The following is a 21,779-nucleotide window of genomic DNA, read 5'->3' on the forward strand; positions in this document are numbered from 1 at the left end:
TGACTTCTAGACCGCAAGATACAATATCAGGGCAGCGATATTAGGTTGCCTTCCGCTAGCTCGTCCGGTAGATTAAATTTGTTTGGTTCACTAGTAACCAGGTTGTCCTTTTTATGGGAATGTCATATATCGTTGAAAGTCTTTAATACAAAATCAAGAGTCTTATTCAAAAAAAATCATCAACTCTCCATTGATGAGGCATTGCAAAGACTACTTGGCGTGCACATACACAAGGAAACATTGAACTTGATAAAGAGACTACCTCATCCATAATTTAAGAGGGTGCTTGGATACGTTTTAGTCCCATGACTAAAAGTAGTGGGACTAAAACTTGCTAGCCTCACCCATGCTTGGATCCAAATACTAAAAAGACTAAAATCAAGTTATTGAGCATTTAATATCCTCCAAATCCTCCAATCCAGAACTCGCATGTGTTAAAGGAGAGGAATTAAATGAGGAGAGAGAGGGCTAATACATATTTTAGTAGGTTTCCTATGACTAAAAATTTTTAGCCTCAAGACTAGTTCTAGTCTCTCTTTAGTCAAGGGTGCTTGGAACTTTAGCCTCTAAAAGAGACTATTTTTAGTCAGACTAAAAATAGTCCCTTGGATCCAAGCACCCTCTAAGTCTTTTTAACCATGGAATACTATTTTCGGTGCATTCATATAGAAATGCAAAATAGTTTTGAATATTTGTCACGGTTATAAAAGCATCAACATGCGTATAATTTTGCAATTCGTTCACTAAATACATCATATTTTTTTTTGGCAGTATTGTTTCCATAGATATGTCATGTATTTATGAAGAAAGCGTACAACTTTTAGGTCTCAAAGTCTGCTGAACCTATCTTAAGAAAATGTCGTGACAAACAATGATCACTAACGACCTTCATTTGTGAGTATAAAATATTTCAACTGCAAATGCATGTACATATTTAAAAGCCGGAGCTTATGCTTTTTTTTGTGTGGAAAATGTAGGAATGAAGTCCCGTCCCCTTCACACAGCACAGATTATTTATTCGAGGCCAACTGGACTACGAACCCAAGTCCATCATCTCCCTCCCACTCCCACCCTCCCTCCTATAAAGCTTCCTACCCCGCCACCTACGGGAAGCCAGCTCCATTCCACCAGCTCCTCCTCCTCTCCCCACCCAACAACAGCAGACCAGCAGCTCAGCTCAGCCCCTCAACTGCCGATGGCGAAATGCAGCAAGATCCGCAACATCGTCTGGCTCCGGCAGACGCTGCGGCGGTGGCGGTCCCGCGCGGCGGCGCGCACGGCGGCCGGCGGCGGCGGCGGCGCCGTGTCGGTGCCGGCGGGGCACGTGGCGGTGTGCGTGGGCGGCTCGTCGCGGCGGTTCGTGGTGCGCGCGGCGCACCTGAACCACCCCGTCTTCCGGGAGCTGCTCCGGCAGGCGGAGGAGGAGTACGGGTTCCCCTCCGGCGCCTCCGGCGCGTGCGGCCCCATCGCGCTCCCCTGCGACGAGGGCCTCTTCGAGCACGTGCTCCGCCACCTCTCCTCCTCCTCGTCCGCCGCGCGGTTCCTCACCCTCGAGGACATCAAGAGCGGCGCCTACTCGTGCTGCTGCGCGGCCGCCGGCGACGCGCTCCCGCTCCTCCGCGGCATCTCCTCCGACAAGTTCGTCTGGTGACTCCGCTCCGAGCTAGGCCGGCCGCGCGCGCGCTCCACGCCATTTGCGCTGGTGGTGGCCGTCGTGTTTTTTTTTTGTTTCTTTTTCTTTTTTCTTCCCTCTCCCTCCCTCCATTGTCGCCGGGCGGAGCAGAGCCGCCGGGACGGAGCGAGAGGTCGTGAGCGGCCGGCAGGAGGCGGCGAAGTGAGATGGCTGAGGAACCTCCGGGCCTTGAGGCGCCCGGGGTCTAGCCATCCATTCACTCCCTTGTCAAATCCGGGCAGGAAAATTACTTAGTAGTGCCGGGGATCTATTCTTTCTTCTTCTTCTTCTTCTTGATTATTTTTCCTTCACTTACCGAATAATTCACCGTTGTAAATAGCTCGCCCGTGCTACGGCGATTCGGCCGACATTGCAAGTGAATTCAAGTGAAACATTTCTACTCACCGTTGTGTGATGTTGAGATTTCAAATTTCTCTTGGTTTCTGCAGAGAGTCGTACGCACCGTTCTCCGAGAAAACTGTATTCTACTCAGAAGTGCAGATGGGTGCTAGTCTAGTACCTTTCTGAGCTGCATGTGGTAGGGCAAGCGTGAAGAAGATTTGAACTTGCATGGTTTAACTAATGGGAGAACCCAACAACGGTTTGGGAGCTTAAGTACAAACTTTTGGAGTAGAATATGAGTGTTCACGCTGTCGCTAGGCTGGTGGCAATGATCACGGAATTATCACCATCTACTACCCGCTACCAGCTCGAATTATTATCTATTATTGGCAATAATTCGTTCCACAACTGCAACAATCAACATAAGTAGTAGTAGTAGCATTTCCGAATCGCAACCGCTATTGTGCAGTCAACCAAGTATTTTTCAGTTTCTTTCTCTCCTGCTCGCCTCAGGATGATCCCCCGCATGTCATGTAAGATCGGATGTCAGGGCCTCTCTCTTTCTCGAGAGATCACCGTCACGCTCTCTCAAAAGTGTTCGGTCACCGTGCACCCGCGGTGGTTTGTATGGAATCCTGAGAGGACGAGCCTAACGTCGGCCTTTCCACAAAGCGCCGACCACGGCGCAGCCACTTTCTGGGTAGCAATGGATGACATTTTTAGGGGTTGCTAGACATGGTGGTAAGCCGGAATCTCTGTCTTTCTATCTTCTCCCTCCCTGGCTTGAGAGAAAGAGAATGGATCAGGGTAGCAGCCTGGAAAGACACAGCACCAAGCAAATTCAATCATGGGAAAGCAGGGAGGGCCGGCCGCTCGACCGCGGTGGCCCCTGCTAATCCCATTATCCAGAGGAATTAACCTCGTAATAAAGCCTCAATCTCTGTGCGTACAGAGAGTGGGTGAGACTGATGCATTGCAGAGTCCCTCCCAGGTGGCCCGTGAACCTCCGTTCTTTCTCTCTCCACTCTCCAGCAGGTGCGCTCCTCCTTTTTGCTGTGGGCCGGTCTGCCGCTGGTGAGAACAGACTGGCCCGGGCGCATGTGGGCGGCGGGCCCGGACCCATGTGTGATGATACTTGATGCCCGGCCCACCACCGGCGGTCGCCCGCCTCCGTCCCGTCCGGGTCCGGCCGTCCGTGGTCCTTTGCCGCCGGCCCCGTCCGTTTGGTGCTTCTAGTAGCTTTCCCTTTCGCCCGTACGGAGGTTACGGACCCGGGGAGGGAGGCGGCCGGCGTGTGCCGGTTCACGGGCCGGGTTTCGCTGACGGCGACCGGTTCTACTTTTGCTTGCCGGAGTACGTACGTACTCCGTACGTGCATGCTGGTTTTTGACGGACGGTTGCGAATGGCCGCCTCTCGCGTGATCTCCTGACCTCCCGTACGTGGTGGCAGGCCCGGCCGTGCATACGTGACGGCCGGTGAGTGGATGATGGTGCATGCTCTCCTGAGCACGGAGGGCCCGCATGTATGTGTTGTCCCAGGCACGGAGCGTGTTTGATAAAGGACTTCACCACAGAAGCCAAAACCTGAAACAATGGTTTTCTGATGACTCTATGCAACGGCTTGGAAGAGATTGTGCAACAAAACCATCACGTACAGGGCAACAAAATTAGGGCCTCGCGACCACAAAACATAGGAGGATGCGCCGAATCGGCATGCTTTGCTAGCTACTCCATTCGTTCCAAATTACTCGTCATAGAAATGGATGTATCTAGAACTAAAATACATCTAGATACATCCATACCTGCGGCAAGTAATTCGGAACGGAGAGAGTACCCTAGAATCAAGCATGTGGAGTGACAGTCACCAGAATGAGTTTATAAGATGGTGACAATGTGACGGAACTCCTCCCTGCCAAGGTGTTTCTCGGCGAACTTCCTGCCGCTGCTCACGGCTTCCCGTCTCCTAGGGGCAGGCCGGGCACGCTTCGTGCCACTCCTGCCGCCGCTGCCATCTCTCGCCGAATGGAACGCGCGTCGTTTGTGCTTCATCCTCACCACCAGATCGACAACCATGCGCTCGAGTGCAGTGGCGTTACGGAGAATGTAGAGGGCCAACTCGCCCAACCCCAACATGGCTTGGAACCCAGAAATGTAGACGCTCCTGATTTGATTTTAAGGACGTAGAGGGCCAACTCGCCCAACCCCAACCTGAGGATCACATACGTGCAGCTCCAGTTCTTCTAGGCGAGGTGCTAATTCCAGGACGTGAACCAACCCGGCAAACCAACTGCTTTCGTTTCTACTGCCTTTGATTTTAAGGTTGAAATTCACATGCCTCAGGTTGACGAAGCCGGTACCTGATTTGCTAAACCTCTGCTAACAATGCACATCCTCCACGAAAGAAATGAAAATTTTGTTATGTTACGTTGAAACGAAAGAGTAACAAGACACTTGCCTTGGTTGCCCTAACACTCGTGTAAGAGTAGTTTGTGCACATCAGGAACAACGGTTGGAAGCTCAGCAAGTACGTAACCAAGAGGATCAGGACCATTATGATGCTCAAGAAACGCCTCGTTTGGACTGAGGAAAACTGGTCTTCTCTTTTTCAGCGTAAAGGTTGCCTCTGTCAACTTCAAAGAGTCTCCCAGCACAATTTTTGTCGTGGTATTGTCCCCAAACTCAAACTTCACAAGATTCGGAGCATGCAACTATATGATTTTAAGGCTAGTATCATTCACCTTAAGGTGCCGCAGCCGACACATCTCCTGGCTTATACTTAAACTTATTAAGAGGCACTCCTCGATGCTCAAATACTCCAGAAGAACACAACGCAATAATAGACAGTGGAGATCACCTTCAGTGATGGACAACTCGCAGAGCGAGTTTCTTTAGGTTTGTAATGCCAAAGAAACCGGAGGGTATGTTTAAATGCACATAAAACAAATCAAGAGATTCGACGGAGGAGCCATTCTGACCAGTAAGATTGTCGAGTGGGACAACGTACCTATGTTTTAGCATGCAATCTCTTCCAGCGAAATCAAGAGAAATGTGCTTGGCCCTCGATGTGGTGGAGAAGTGAATCCACCGGTCAATCTTATTTTTATGTTTCTTGCGAAGTGGAAATTTGACAACAAACTTATCCACGATGGTTATTGTTGTAGAGGAAGTATTCCACAGGGGATGGATTACATTGTTGACTTTGGTGATGAATTCATCTACCATGAGTTCCCTGTCCTTCAAGCCGATGCCGTAATTGGCAGGAAAGAAGGTACGTTTCGTAAAGACCAGGTTTGGGTGGCATATCCCTAGCCGTCTCCACTCATGTGACAGGGTGCTCATCCTGGCCGCTTCTTTCAATGATAACCTTGATATTATCGTCCGCAGAATGTCCTGTAAGCATAGAAAAGTAGCTTGGTTGATGCTAGCTCCAACTTCAACGCCAACAATAATATGGTTATATGTAGAATTCATCCTTACCGAAGGTAGAAGTTCAAGCTTCATTGCCAGCGTTGATCTCGCCGTCCTCTTGAAAGCCACTTCCTTGGTTTGGACCATGTGTTTTTGACTGCTTGTCTATCCTGTGATGTTCATGTTCCTCAGTTCCTCGCCCGAGAAGAGACGGCGCTTGGTTTGGTCATCCTATCAGAAGCAGAAGATAGTCATGTAGTCCTAGGTATAGAACGTAGACGCGATAACATTGTTTCATACTCCCTCCGTCCAAAAATAATTGTCTTAATGTTAGTACAACTTTTTATAGTACAACTTTTTATACTAAAGTTAGTATAAAACTGAGACGCTTATTTTGAGACGGAGTGAGTAGAAAATTATATATTACCTCAGTCCCAAAAGCATGTCTTGGATTGAACGGAGGGAGTAACAAGAGAAGTAGATCTGCAATTAATCTTAAATTGGTAAGGCAGTAATAGCTCGGATGATCCTGCAGTAACAGGGCTGGGCCAGAGAGAGATCGAGGTCGCAGCGGGGCGGCGGAAGGAAGGCAACGGGATTGCAGAGTTCGTACTCGCCGGTCGGTATATGCTTAAGTACCGGAGCCTGTTTTTTTTTGGCGAGCTTTGCTTGTCTATTGGAAACAAAGGCGTCTTTCTTGTTTGGCAAGCGGCGTGGAACTATATATATTGGTTCTTCCAAGAATAATAATAATACTGTACTTGTAGTACCAGTTTCAAATCAGGTTTGTGCAATGCTTGATATATAAGCGCCGGGAAGGAGCGCGCACAATCGAGGAGCCGTCCATGCGGTGCGGCCTTAAACCTAATTAATTAACTCCGCACCTCTCTTCCCCGGCGACGTTGGGAAGGCCGGGATCAGGGCCGACGTTCGCGCTTAGCTAGCTAGGTACGTAGCGTCTCTCCCTCCCCGTCATCCACGTCTGCCGTTGGCTCCGGCCTCCGGCTGCTATCGATCGCCGCCACGGGCCGCGGGTCACGGGTCGCGGCCGTGTTGCTTAGGCGAAACGAGATTAGCCATCCGTTATGGCAACTGTATGTAGTTAGGTCGGACTCTTTTTAATTAGCTCCGAGATGACGGCTATTACACCGTCGAATTCTTTAACCGAAATAGTATTTATTTTTCTAAACAAAACCTTTATGTATGTATGTCGCCTCGCAGTATATGCACATCTAGTAACATTTTTCAGAATTTTTTAGACATGTACAGTGTACTATGTTTTAACGAAATTAACCTGGTGAAAACTGCAAAGTCGTGGTTCTAAAAATAATAATGCAAAGTGTAATTTTATTGTGTCAAGAGTCAAGACTGGTACAAAGTGAAATAAGCGACAGTGTACTAGGTGAAAGTACAGAGCTACTAGTGTGTTGTTTTGGAACTAATAATGGCAGATCACTTGCAGTTTGCTTACATGGGTGAACTGTGCTAGCTTTGCAGGTTGCATTGGCTAGCGTCGTTCCTGCATCGCGACGAAGCTAGTAATGCCGTCTCTCCACGGCGATGAAATCGACGGTCCAATTGCCTTCAAGAGGTCAAGTGCCTCTATGAAGAAGAACATGCCCACTCCCACCCGCTCATCAGGAACTGTAGTGAAGCCAAACAGTCTTGGACAACATTGTCAGAAGAGTAACCTGAAAAGACTACGTGTGGAAGATGTCCTCATGTCGGATGATTCAGACGATGACAAACCTATTGCAGTAAGGATGAAGGTTTGTGAGAGGAAATCAAAGGAAATCATTAGAAAAGGTGCCATGCCAGATGGTGATTCTGAGGATGAGAGACCGATTGCATCAAGGAAAAATGTTCGTGAGAGGAAATTGACGACAATCAATGCAGGAGGTGCCAAGGCAGATGGTGATCGTGACCAAAATTCAGATGATGAGAAACCGCTGGCCGCGAGATTGGCCATTAGCAGCGCTGCTCCAAAAACCGGAGGCAATGTCTCTGATGATGATTCAGAGGATGACAAGCCACTGACCGCCCGGTTTAATCTTGTTACCGGGGGTGCATCCAGAAACTCAGTCGAAAGGACAGGTGGTCGTAGTGATCAAACAGTCTCCGCTCTTAATAAGGACAGGTGGCCTTCAGATGCTTCTGACTCGTCGAGTGTCGAAAGCGAACCCAAGGATGAACCCGAGCACGATGGTCGAAAGAAATGGTCTACTTTGGTGCACAATGGTGTGGTCTTTCCTCCTCCGTACAAGCCTCATGGTGTCAAGATGCTTTACCATGGGCGGCCTGTTGATCTGACCCCAGAACAGGAGGAGGTGATGTACATACAGAGAGCATCTCTTGATTATTAAGAACATGCTTCCGTCTTGTTTTTTTCATCTGCTAATTCTCTGTATTGCAGGTTGCAACCATGTTTGCTGTGATGAAAGACACAGAGTACGCATCCAAGGAAACATTTATCACCAATTTTTTCACCGATTGGAGAAAAATTCTTGGTAAAACACATATCATCACAGAGTTCGAGCTTTGTGATTTCACACCGATCTATGAATGGCATCTCCGAGAGAAGGAGAAGAAAAGCCACATGACATCAGAGGTACATTTTTATGAATTATAATGACAAAATTTAGTAGGCTGGACAAGGGAGATTTATCCTTCCTACATTGTCTGAAGTATTTAATCTTTATTTACAGGAGAAGAAAGCATTGCAGGAAGAGAAATCGAAACAAGTAGAGAAGTTTATGTGGGCTTTTGTAGACGGTGTTAAAGAGAAGGTTCATTTTTTACTGATATTTTTATTAAATATAACTTAGGCTAATGAAAATCTTAGAATAGATAGGTTACTGTTTTCCTTTGGGGATTTTACACATATTCCACTAGTCTAATAATATTTACTTATTTCAGGTTGGCAATTTCAGAGTAGAACCACCTGGCTTGTTCAGGGGACGTGGAGAGCATCCAAAGGTACAGATTGCAAACATGTAATCACATATGTCTTTATTCTGTTTCAAGTACGGGACTTCAGTTTAAGGCTCTCTATTTAATTGTTTTAGATGGGAAGATTGAAGCGACGCATCCGACCAAGTGATATTACGATAAACATCGGAGAAGAGGCTCCCGTCCCAGTGTGCCCTACACCTGGAGAAAGGTACCTTAAAATTGAAGTTACTGTTGTTTAAAATTGGAAAATACTATTTGTGAAGGAATATTTTTTCTTTGAAACTGATGTTGGAATATTAATAAGTATATATTGTTTATTGGTCATGTGTTCTGCAGCTGGAAAGAAGTGAAACATGACAAAACTGTTACATGGTTGGCCTCTTGGAACGATCCAATAAACGAAAAAGACATCAAGTACGTTTTCCTTGCGGCAAGCAGCTCACTAAAGGGACAGAGTGACAAGGAGAAATATGAGAAGGCCCGGAAACTGAAGGTGAGAAAGTTTGTTCTATGATTCATAGAGCTTTTGTGACCCCATGTGCAATAATTGTCCTTCTATGGCCATGGCAGGATTACATAGGCAGTATTCGGGCAAATTACACCAAGGATTTCAGGAGCAATGATCAGAGGAAGAAACAAATTGCAGTGGCAACATACCTTATAGATAAACTAGCCCTTAGGGCAGGCAATGAAAAGGTATATCGTCATCGAATACTATTCCCCTTTTATTCTACAATGTTGCGACACAATTTTTGTTGGCAATCTACTGTACCCATATATATAAGCTGCTGCATAAATTGTTCTGCTTTTGCATGGTGATCATTCTTTCTTTATCAAAAATCTAGTCCTTTCTTCATACATCTGTGTATAGTTTTTTTTTGTTAATTTCTATATATTTAGGTTTGAGATTCATTGACATATTTGATCATGCTACTTCAATCCTTTTTAGGATGAGGATGAGGCAGATACTGTTGGTTGTTGTACACTTAAGGTTGAAAATGTTACTTGTTTGCCTCCAAACAAGCTTCAGGTCTTGATCTTCATTCTTTATATATTCTTGATTGTTGCTCACTACGAGGAATTAATTTCTACTACTGTTTATCTGATATTTTCTCATTGCCTTTTCAGTTTGACTTTCTTGGTAAAGATTCTATAAGATACTATAACACTGTAGAGGTTGAACTAGCTGTATACGAGGCTATTAAGGAATTCTGTGCAGGTATTTCCCAATGCTATTTTCCCATCCGTCCATCTCTTCTGAGGAGTATTAACTACTTGTCAACTATTACTTGTCAAGTAATACCTTCTGAGGAGTATTATTTACATCTTTTTCGTGTATTGGTTTTCTAGGTAAAAAGAAGGGAGGACATGTCTTTGACAAGCTTGATACAACTAAACTAAATGCTCATCTCAAGAACTTAATGCCTGGCCTGACTGCAAAAGTCTTTCGTACATACAATGCTTCCATCACTTTGGACACCTTCGTAAGTTGAATGCAAATTTCACTCTCTGCTCTCCACCATTATGTTGCAGTACTGTTTAGGCTCGATGAAGAGATTGCCTCAAGTACGTCGCAAGTAAAACATTTTAGGAGCCTCTGTCGTACTGTTTGTTTTTGTATTGTATCATTCATAGCTTCAGATAACCCTGTTATCTACTTCCTTACCATATTCCCAAAATAGAATGTGTAATGTTATCATGTCTAATGTGATTACCATGTTATGTCGTAATATATTTTTGATCGGAATAAATATACGTGTGATGGTATTACAGTTGAACAAAGAAACAACAGATGGAACCGTTGATGAAAAGGCTAAAGTCTATCAACGAGCAAATAAAGAGGTAAACGCTTTCACTCACTCTTGCATCATTACTATTCTTGACTCAACGTTATTTCTCGTTTACTCAGGTTGCTATAATCTGCAACCATCAGCGTGCTGTCCCAAAATCACATGATTCCCAGATGAATAAGTTGAATGAAAAGATTGATGAATTAACGGTTGGTTGTTGCCCCCAAATGGTTAATTATCTCAAATTTGTGCTCGCCCCGCAAACTTTTTGTCATCGTTTTATTTCTTTCTCCAGGCTCAGAGGGATCAGTTGAACGTAGAATTGGAGAAAGCAAATAAACTTGTGTCTAAAAAAGCAAAGAAACGAAAGCTTGTAGGCTCTGATGGAGATGCGAAGCGAAGGAGAAAATTGACCCCTGAAATGTACATCTCAGACACAGATATATCATTTTCTTTCTGTACTTGCCCGATCAAAGAATGGGGACAATCTCATACATAATCTAAATTTGCAGGTTGCAGAAGAAGTTATCGCAGGTTGAAACTAGGATAGTGGAAACGGATAACCACAAGAACAACAAAGAAGATTTGAAGACAGTGGCACTAGGCACATCAAAGATTAACTACCTTGATCCTAGAATTATTGTGGCGTGGTGCAAAACCCATGAAGTTCCTATTGACAGGGATAAGGTACCGTAGTTTGAGGGACTACTTCTTGCTTCTATTATGAGTTATGCACATAGCTATTAACCTCGTGAGTGCATGATCATACTGCTCATGTCCATATGTCTCTAACTCTATGCATATAGACCCCAATTCGTCTGATAGAAATTAAGCTTCCTACGATGTTTCAAAGTTGAATTAACTACACTGCACTCATCAAATTAGTTGTGTGCCATACGTGTGCTTTGCTCTATTATTTCAAACGACTACTTGTTTAATTGTTACTGGCATTTTACAGTCCTTAACAAGCTGTTTGGATTGGCTATTTTTGTGACAGATTTTCACCAAGACAATTCTGGAGAAATTTGCATGGGCAATGGATGTCGACCCAGATTTCAGATTCTAAGGATTGTCTGGCTGTCTGGTCAATCGGTACGTCCAGGATCATGTGTTTTTAGAGAGAGTCCAGGAACTAGGATCATGTTGGCCAATGGCCAGTGGCCACTCTGTGGGGACAAAGACTAGCTCGACCAGTAGAGTAGATTGTTAGTGTTCTATCCAGTAGAGACCGCTCTTTCTTGTACAAACAGTTTGAAATGTAATACATAAATTTATTGTTTCTGAGCGGCAGTATGCATATTGTGTTTTCGCTTTATAGACAAAGCCATAAGGTCGATTGATACAGTGAGTTGAGAAAACACTCTTACAAAGCCATTCAAATAAAAAGCTAGGCAAAAAAACAACAACAACGCATAAGAAATGCACAACATGCCACCAAGCAAAAGCACATAAGTAGCGGAACCACAACTAGTAACAACAACTGAGGTACGAACCATCAGACTTCATTGCCGCACCCCCACCATCTGTAAATGAGAGGAGGCAAAACAAGCCACCAAACGCTAGTACCGGGGATGCAATGCGTGATGATCCAAGCTTGCTCGAAAATGCCTCCCGCACGACAACCAGAGGGAGGGTAATGACATAGTGCGTCGCTGCCACATCCGTCAGAACAGACCAAGTTTTCACTCGGAGCACGACCAAAGTGAGGGAGAACACCCACAAGGCCACAATAGTGCCCCTAGGAGGGACGCTACACCTGTAGGCGCCGCCAATGCCGGCACCAAAGCACAGAGCTTTCAATTGGTATTCCCACACCTTGTCAAAGGAACCTGGCTACCGAGCCCACCACAATTGGATCCCAGCCTCTAGATCAAGATCATGGCTCGGCCAACACAAGTGTTGACAACATTGCCACGGCCACCCTCCTAGGGGCACCATTGAGGGCATAGCTCACCGTCGACCACCACCCTGTCCCGACTAGATCTAGACTAAGACGGGTGGCACCAACAATGGGCCCCTTTCTCAAGAAGATGCGTTATTCTTCGTGTATTTATTAAATCTTCTTGTGAATGCAAAAACTCACATGGTAAATGATTTGTGGTACTTAGTTGAAAATGGATGGTGTTGGTGGAGGAGGATGCCTCAAGGGACCTACCCGCTCAAGGATCTTGGTAACATATATGCGACCTCAGGTCCACAAGTGGAGGTTGCAGGTACCGCACGAACTATCTAGACTGAAACTTTGATGCCATCTTACTTTATAGCAAGTTTGATGCCATACTATGCTTGCTCTGGATTTTATCATGGTTGTATTTACCAAGAAATGTTTCCCCTTTCCCTCACTCAAAAGGTCAAAAAGGACTCGAAACTTGCACAGTTTTTTAGAGTAAATTCCACATTTTACCCCCTAGATAGATATGCATCTGGGACACTAATTACCCCATCGAGTGAAAATTCGTTTAGAATACCCTTTGAGAAGCTTTGGACCCTCGTTTCTGATGCGTATTCATTAGGCAAAGTGGGAGGTGACGCCCCGGGTCCAAAAATATCTAGACGACGACGAGGAATGGAACTGATGGACAAGAGAAGTCTGGGCATGATCATAAATGATGCCCTCCAACCTTTACACATTTTTTACGAATCATTGACGCAAGATGCTGATCCTATCTAACCTAAACAAGCAAAACGAAAATTGGGGTAAAACCATGTTTAAAGTCTCCAAAATCTGATATTTCGAAAGAAGTTCCACTAAATAGGGTAATATGTGTCACAAATGTACAACTACAGGGTAAAAAGTGGAATTCACTCTTTTCTAAAAGCAAATTCAGTAATTTGTTACTAACTCTAACGTTTAGAAAAAAAAGATCTTGTAGGCAATTAGAACTGGGTCCAACCATATGTATTTCCACAATAATAAACCTATTGGTTCATCGTGTCACTATGTGTATGCATTGAAGCCATTGGAATGCTTACTCTTAATGATTTGCTAGGTGACTCTCTGTTCCCATTGTGCTAAGACGCGTGGAATGAATAATAATAGTTCGATTATTCAGGCAACGATTTCTTTACAACTGAAAATAGCCACGGCACACATTAAGCACTAGTCTACCTGAACTACTCCACGAGCCACGACTAGCTCATCTGCCTCGTCGTCCTCCGCCTCCTCGTCCTCGTATGCACCCATCCGGCCCGTCGCCGTCAAACGCAATCCAAGCGAAGATGATTGATCCTGTCAAGGCGATGAAGGAAAAGCAAATATCCGGCCACCCCCTGTATATATATGGTCGTCAGTATACGCGCTCAACCGGCGACAAAGTAATCATCCAAGAAAGAACCGAGCATAGTGATCACGAACTCACCCGTCGGCGCCGCCCTGCGGCCCGTTGGTGAACATCGTCCGCTGCAGAATAGTTAAACCGGACGAGGGATTCAGATCGAGATTTAATTTACTATTACACCGCTGAAAAAAGAGACCAACAGACGAAGGTGCACTAGCTTACATACCGCCCCGGAGGCAGAGTTGGCGGGCGCGGCGAAGGAGAGGCGGGAGGCCGGCCGGAGCGCGAGGCCGGCCGTGGACCGGAGCGCCGCCGCCATGGATCTGTCGTCGCGCGCGGTTCGCTGCAGACTCGAATCTCGGGGCGCGGGGGTTTCGATCGAGAGGAATCCGGCGAAGAAGCCAAATAAGATGCGCACGACGTCTATCACGGCCGTTGCCGCTGCATGCGGATCGGACCCACCGGTACAGTCAAATCGTATCTGGCCAACCCCTATACCTCGTATATACCGTGAAACAAGAAAAGAAAAAACACCAGAACGCCCCACCTTGACCTACGTCGTACTCCAGCGGGCGTTCCAGATTAGTCGGACGAAGAAACGATCGAGAGGAATTCACCTAGCAAAACGGCCAGTGCGCCGTAAGGGGAGATTTTTTTTTAATAATCTTCAATAACCATGATCATATTTTGCTGCATTACCGAGATACATTATCACTCTCATTTTCGTGAAATTGTGAACAATTTATAAAAACCACGAACATTTTTTAAACATGTGAATATATCTGAAATCATGAACATTTTTACAGTTTTCGAACATTTTTCTAAAATCATGAAAACAATGAATTCATGAAGATCTTTATAATATTTGCAAACATTTTATTTAAAACGTGAACATTTTTTAAAATATTTTTCTTGAATAGGCGAACATTTCTAGAAGTGATGAACATATTTTTGGAAATTGGTGGAACAAATTTTGAAATGCATGATCATTTTTTGAATCCGCAAACATTTATGAATCAATAAACTATTTTGTAAGTCACAGACAGTTTTGTATTTTTAGGAAAATTTTCAATTCATGAACATTTTATGAATTGGCGAAATTTTGTTCAATTTCGTTAATATTTTTTAAATACATGAACTTCTTAAAAAATCATGAAACTTTTTTGAATTTCTGAACATTTGTTTTCAAAATTACGAACACTTTTTGAATATGGGAACATTTTTAAAAATATCATGAACATTTTCTAATCCACAAACATTTATGAATTATTAAACATTTTATTTAAAAAATCACATTTTTTATTTTAAGAATTTTTTATGTCTTAAATTATTTAAAGTAGGAAAAACAAAGATTGAAAAGAAAAATAAAAAAGAAAAATAGGCCCCTCGGACATGGGCCGGCCCAAACAGGCGCGATGTGTCTTCTCCCAGCTCGCAGAGCGCAATATACAAGGTTTATACTGTATGAGCCGGTCCAGGCAGGGATTCCCCTTTTTATCACTTATAGGTGACATCGGTGGGTAACATTTTGCAATTTTGAGGGCAATTTCGTTGACGTACCGCCACAAGCAATAGCCCCTTTATTATTAGGTATAGATTGAAGCTAATCGATGGACTTCACTGCCTTCTCAGCATATAGGTATTTCACCAATTGTGAATAATGGTATTGCAAACTAAGCACATAAGGACTAGGTATTGCTAATTTCTTAATGGGACTAGTATAACTAAAATTGAGCAAATTTTTACCAGCTTTAGGTACCATGAGGACCTGTTCGAGAGCTAAATGGAGTCGTGAAGTGAAGTTGTCTCTTAGTCAGCTCTTGAAAGATCATGATGTGTCTGCACAGAACGCATTGAGCAATGAAGCATGGAAGCATGGAAGCATGGACAAAGTAATACTTTTCAACTGAATACCAAGTTCAGCATGTCATCTGATGCTAGCCAAGTCAAGCAATAGGAGCAAGATTTGAAAAAAGCTTATCGAAGTGTCAAAGATTCGACATTTGAGAATGGTTTTGGATGGAATAAAGATAGAACGATGGTAGATGCACTAGCGAGTGTTTCGGGAGTGCAGCGTTTCTGCACCCAGGCTCAGCTGCACCTCCCAATGAACAGTAAAATTGAAAAAATAGCAAAAATGTTCAAACAAATCTGAAATTTTTACACATGAAAGTTAAGAGAATCTTCTAGGTGCGTGCCAAATTTCAAGTTGTTTGGACATTTGGGAAGATCGTGGCAAAAATAACAAATTTGGCTTGTCAAAGAAACTTTCAAGAAGTGCATTGTGTAGACCGAATTTTGTTTTTTTCACCACGAGGTCATCAAATGTCCAAACACCTTGAAAATTTGCACGCACCTAAAAAAATCTCTCATCCTGCATGTGTAAAAATTTCAGATTTTTTTGAATTTGTTTGCTTTTGTTTTCGAATTTACTGTTCACCGGGAGTAGATGAGCCCGTGCACCGTTTTGAATTATCGGTGTTTCGGCTGCATTTGCTGCTCGTAAGAACAGCAAGGGTGCCCTCCAATGTGGGATAAGTCTTTCCATACTATGATGAATTGGCTTCGCTCTACGAAGGTTAGTGCGATATTATTACTTGTATTTTTTTACATCATGTTTGAGTCATATTTTTGTTGATGGCACTTAATTTTTTGAACATGACATATAGGTCGCTATGCTCGTGGTATGGACTATTATGCAAGCAAGGTAAATAATGTGGTGAATTATGTTGACGAAAAGCCTAATTCTTATCAGTCGCCATCACCTACTTTACAAGGTGCAAGTGAATATGGTTTCCATTTTCCTATTGAAGGAGAGACTCGAGATTTAAATGTGGATAATGCCCAGCATTTATCATCACCTTTGCAACAATTGAAAACTACACCAAGCTCCACACAACCACCTACAGAGAAGCCTAGCAAAAAAAGCATAAGCGGGGTACTAGTAAACCTTCGGATGGATTTCACGAGCGATATCTGAAGTTCAAGAAGGAAGAAATAGACCGATTTGCAGCAATTGAGGAGAAGAAAGCAGGTATCTAGAAGAGAGAAAAAAACAGAGGATCCCTACAACATTAATAAGTGCATTACAACTCTTGAAGATTTAGGGGGACTACAATTGAGTGAAATTCCGATGGCATGAGATATCTTCGAAGCAAAGAATAACAGGGAAGTTTTCTTGTCATTTTCAAGTAATGAACTACGATTGGCTTGGATTAAAATGGAGATTGCACGTAGCAACCTGGAATAGAACTAACATCTCGTGGCGTCATCTGGTGGTTAGCATATATTTTGGTCATGTGGCGATTAGATATATGTTGGTCATGTGGTGTGGTTAGCATATATATTTTTGTAGTTCGTGAAGTCCAGTATTTTGTATTATCAAATATGTATCTGCACCTATGCTAAAGGGGTGGGATCAAAATTATATAATGAAGTAAAACTTTAATATCCCAGTACATGGATGCTGACACAACTTGCAAGCCTTATCACTATGTCTATCTTCTATGTGATACATATTGCTCCCACATATGATGTGCTATATTATCTCCCATTTGATTTCCTGCTTCCCTTGAGTAGTTGAAAGCATGTATGTCAGCATGATAGTTATGGTCTCCATTTGGTACATCAACAATCCGCTCCTGATCACAATATCCATGGTAGCATGTCGAAGATCAAATAGTTCCTTGTAATTTTGTGGCCTTTGACGAACTCTTCCTTTTTCATTTAAATGATACATAGTACCACAATATGGAGCAAGAAACTGTGGCGTGTTTGCATAACCAACATCCATGATATAAAATTTACCACCAGGCACTTCGAAACCGTGATTAAGTGCATCATGTAGAACTCCTGCATCTGAAGCTGATCCATCCCAACCAGGATGTATATGCACAAATTTCAAAGAAAAATCGCAAGCAACCATAACATTCTGCGAGATTGTTTGCTTCATATTTCTGTATGGCTCTTGCTGACCCAACCGAAGCTTTAATAGGGATGTGAGTACCGTATATAGCACCAATACAGTTCTGCACAAAAACAAGACACATCCGTCTCCTCCACTGCCCACCACCAAACCGGCAGAATTGCGCCGCACAGCTGTCGCCCCGATTCGAACGCCTTGCAACCGCCGCCATGCCGCCGAAGAAGGTCTCAAAGAGCAAGACGGGGTTCTTCGTAGTGTGGGCGAAGCCGTCCGACAACTTCGGCGTCGAGTTCTGCGACGACCACCGGCGCTGCTGGCTCGGCACATACCACACTATTGACGAGGCCACACGTGCGTATGATGTGGCTACGTGGCGTGCCAGGAGGCCGAGGACGGAGCTCAACTTCCCAGAGATTGAGACCCGTGCGGATGCGGAGTTCCTCATGCCAGAGAATTTCCGGATGGACGAGATGACAAAGAAATAAGAAGAAGCCGGTCATTCGCGTTGCCGACCCCTCGACGAGGCCGGGGGTGAAGAAGGGGCTGAAGAAGGAGGACGAGGCCGACCCCTCGACGTGATCCCTGTTAAGTCTGACTCATCGAACTAGGTGACTCGAAGGAGTAGGACGAGGGGTGCAACGACCCCAGCAAGGATGAGTTCTGGCAGCAGTTCAAGTGCTCTGATGACGAGTATTTTCATCTTCGATGTAGTTCAAGTAGTTGCTTGAACTAGTAGTAGTCCTTGGAGTAGTAGTATTTTGATGGATGTAGTAGTTTGAACTATGTTTTAATTAGAACTGTGTTTAATTATGTTTTAGTTAGAACCATGTTTAGTCATGTTTCAAATGAAGTAGTAGTTGAACTTGCTATGTTTGAGTTATGTTTGAAATGAAGTAGTAGTTCAACTTGTTTTACATCTTCAAATATATGATCTGTTGGAGTAGGACACCAAATATACATCATATGTTCTAGTTGGCTCTTTTATGGAGATCTAAAAAATACTTTTACATCTTCAATTATCCTCTCTCTCTCTCTCTCTCTCCTCTCTCATATATTATTTTGCTTATTAGGAACACGTGTAGGGATTGACTCTAATAGTTCGTGTGTTGCTTCCAAAATTTGGTGGAATTATATACACACAATTATACTTCTCAATTTATCTCTCTTGAATTCTCATCGTAGCTACAATTATTTTCAAGGTATCCAGTAGGTTTTTCTACTTCCTTAGATTACTATGGGTGTGACTATATAACATCTAGATGTGAGATAAGTCTTTTTTTTTGTTTTTCCGACAGAAGTGTGACAAAAAAATGCAAGCGACGTGTGCACTACACAGAAATTGATCTCGTGAACCCATATTAGGAAATGACAGCTCCTACCGCTCCAACCAACAACTGTTGTTGACAATTAGTAAACCGGAAACATTTAGGAACATAGCACAGCGTCCAGATTAGAAAACATGTTTGAATTTTTTTGGAACTTTTTTAAAGATTGTGATTTTATTTTTGAAATGTCCGATATTTTTAAAACAAAAACAATTTTGAAATTTTGAAAATGTATTTTCAAATGTGAATAAACTTTATAATTCAGTTTTTTAAATAACAACAATATTTGGTATTCAGAACAATTTCTTCTCAAACAAAATTTGAAAACATACACAATTTTTAAAAATCCCCGAACAGTTTTAGAGTGTTTATTCTATTTTCATTTTAATAATACATTTTCAACAAAAAAGTTGCTTGTACAATTTAAAAAATGTTGAAATTTTGAAATGTTCATGCATCTCAAAAAGTTGGGTCCAACTATGTCACATCTTGATGTGAGATAATACCTCACATCTAATTATGACATCATCCCACATCAGCAGATAAATGAGCCTCACCATTGTATTGTTTGTTTCTTTTCTTTTGTTTTCTTACTATTTTTTGTCTGTCACCCACGAAAAAGTCACGCACCCACTCTGCCGCAACTCAGAAAAAAAGGTCGGACCCTAGTTACGAGTTGATGGTGGACTTGCAATTGGGGCAAAACAAAGTCGGGTCTAGGTTGCGAGTTGAGGACAGACTCACAGCTGGGACAAAAACAAGGTCGGGCCCCAGGGTGGGATTGCAACTTAGACAAAAAAAGGTCAGGCCCCCGTTGCGAGTCGTGTGTGGACTTGCAACTGAAAAAAAAGGTCGGACACCAGTTGCGAGTTGAGGGTGGACTTGCAATTGAGACAAAAAAACAGGCTCAGTTGCGAGTCAAGGGTGGATTTGCAACTGGGACAAAAAAAGGTCACACTCTAGTTGCGAGTCGAGGGTGGACTTGCAATTAGGACAAAAAAATGTTAGACCCAATGGCGAGTCGAGGGTGGACTTACAATTGGGACAAAAAAAGATCGGGCCCCTAGTTGCGAGTAAGGGTGGACTTGCAACTAGGGCAAAAAATGTTGGACCCAGTTGTGAGTCGACGGTAGATTTGCAATTGGACAAAATGTTGACCCAGTTACGAGTCAAGGTTGGACTATCAACTTGGGAAAAAAGATCGAGTCCAGTTGTGAACCGATGGTGGACTTGTAACCGGACAAAAAAAGTCGGGCCCAGCTGCGAGTCAAGAGTGGACTTGCAATTGGGACTAAAAAAGACAGGCTCTAGTTGCGAGTTGGGTGAACTTGCAACTCGGACAAAACAAAATTGAGCATTAGTTGCAAGTCGAGGGTGGACTTAAAACTGCGGCAAAAAAGTTTCAGCCCAGTTGCATTTCAAGGATGGAATTGCAGCTGAGAGAAAAAAAAAATCAAAGTCCAGTTGTGAGTCGAACATGAGATTGCAACTTAGACAAAAGAAGGTCGGACCTGAGTTGCAAGTTGAGGGTAGACTTGTAATTCGGAAAGAAAAAACAACCCATGTTTAGTGGTGGACAGCCAACAAGGAGAAAAAAAAACCTAGAACATAAAAATAGACCACAAATATAGTGAACACAAGGTTAGATGTGACATAATTATGTCACATCTAGATGTATGTTAGACAGACTCATTCTGTTTTATAAAAAGCTAAAGTAACAATCGCTAGTAGCACGAAAGGTATGAATTAACACAAAATTACATCTCTATTCTCCCACGTAAGTCGTTTTGGCCGTTCAATCTTACATTATTAGGAACAGAGCTAGTATATTACAAGCGCGTTGGTTTTCTCGTCTTGTTCTTCTCTACCTACCTCGTCCTCCGATCCGTCCTCCTCGTGATCCGACGAGCCCCGGCGGCCCGGCCCAATCAATCGCACACGTGAACATACCAATTCCGACGAGGGCAAGGAAGTGAAAGCAAAGATCCGGCCACCCCCTGTATGTAGACTCTAGTCGTCAGTATTACGCGCTCAACCGGCGATAAAATATTCAAACTGAGCATATACTAGGAGTAGTAATTACGAACTCACCCGGGTGGCCCGTCGTCGAAGCCACGGTGCTGCCCACCGGTGTACATCGTCCGCTGCAGAATAATTGAACCGGACGAGTTAATCAGCAGACGCGCACGTACGAAGGTTTCAGATCGGGGTGAGTTTACTACTACTTGCTACAGAAGAAAACTAACAGACGATGGTGTGCTAGATCCGTATATACGTACCGCCCTGGTGCTGGCGGACGCGGGGCCGCCGGTGGAGGAGGAGAGGCGCGAGGCCCGCCGGAGCGCGAGGCCGACAGTGGAGCGGAGCACGGCCGCCATCGATCGGTCGCCGCGGTTCGTAGCAGAGTCGAATATCGGGGCGTGGGTGGGGAGTTTCGATCGATCGAGGGGAAACCTACGGAAGGAGCTTAGCTTTGGTTGATCTGAGTTCCGCGGGTGGAGCTTCGTTGATGGACAAAGATCGTTCGGATGGTTCGCAATATGTACTACTCCAATACGTGTATGAGTCGCTCAAAAAAAAAAAACCGCGTATGAGACCGTGTCGGAGAGAGACACCGGAGGAAGTACCTGTTTTTTTTCCTTTTGAGCGGTGAGGACATACGTTTTTTTAGGCCAATGATAGGCGCCGACGCACCGGTCCAACCACTCAGCCGGACGCCACGCGGCCACACGATTAGCGCCTTCAGGACCGCGCGTTTCAGCAATCTATCCACGCCCGCCCCCTTCTTCTTCCTCGCTTCAGATCCACCATAATCCCCACATGGAGCGACACCACCCCGCTGCTCACCAGCTCACCGCGGCCGTCCACCCGCTCATGGCCGCCGCTCGCCGGCTCACCGCGGCACAACACACAGTGGCCACTCGCCCCGCTGGACAGTTGCAGCAAAAATCTTTACTTCAGCCGGTTCCAGCAAAATCAATTGTTTTTTCCAGCAGAAAAACATAAAGGTTGAAGCAAAAAATACCAACGCAGTCACCGCCGATGCCACCACAGCACCTTCTCGTCGGTTGAAGCAAATCCCCTGGT

The 21,779-nt window shown here is 44.2% G+C and overlaps 2 protein-coding genes and 1 long non-coding RNA gene across 3 annotated transcripts; 2 read left to right on the forward strand and 1 right to left on the reverse strand.

Annotated features, from left to right (window-relative positions):
• Positions 1-1,098: 1,098 nt before the first annotated feature.
• On the forward strand, positions 1,099-2,076 carry LOC125534299 (auxin-induced protein 6B-like). Its single transcript, XM_048697557.2, has one exon. The coding sequence runs from the start codon at positions 1,196-1,198 to the stop codon at positions 1,649-1,651; it is 456 nt and encodes a 151-aa protein (XP_048553514.1). The 5' UTR covers positions 1,099-1,195; the 3' UTR covers positions 1,652-2,076.
• A 4,887-nt stretch (positions 2,077-6,963) lies between these two features.
• LOC125534300 (DNA topoisomerase 1 beta-like) lies at positions 6,964-11,230 on the forward strand. Its single transcript, XM_048697558.2, has 15 exons — positions 6,964-7,749; positions 7,836-8,030; positions 8,128-8,208; positions 8,339-8,398; positions 8,488-8,582; positions 8,711-8,867; positions 8,945-9,070; positions 9,324-9,404; positions 9,503-9,593; positions 9,725-9,858; positions 10,148-10,216; positions 10,284-10,373; positions 10,460-10,587; positions 10,677-10,851; positions 11,162-11,230. Exons 1-15 carry the CDS (start codon positions 6,964-6,966, stop codon positions 11,228-11,230), a joined length of 2,337 nt encoding a protein of 778 aa, XP_048553515.2.
• A 9,053-nt stretch (positions 11,231-20,283) lies between these two features.
• On the reverse strand, positions 20,284-21,192 carry LOC147987013 (uncharacterized). Its single transcript, XR_015615264.1, has 3 exons — positions 20,972-21,192; positions 20,784-20,836; positions 20,284-20,689 (listed from the first exon to the last, which is right to left on the reverse strand). It is a non-coding gene; the product is annotated as an uncharacterized LOC147987013 (long non-coding RNA).
• Positions 21,193-21,779: the final 587 nt, after the last annotated feature.

The sequence above is a fragment of the Triticum urartu genome, chromosome 2A (genome assembly GCF_056163025.1).
Source record: "Triticum urartu cultivar PI428250 chromosome 2A, HENAU_Tu73, whole genome shotgun sequence".
Taxonomy (NCBI): Eukaryota; Viridiplantae; Streptophyta; class Magnoliopsida; order Poales; family Poaceae; genus Triticum; species Triticum urartu.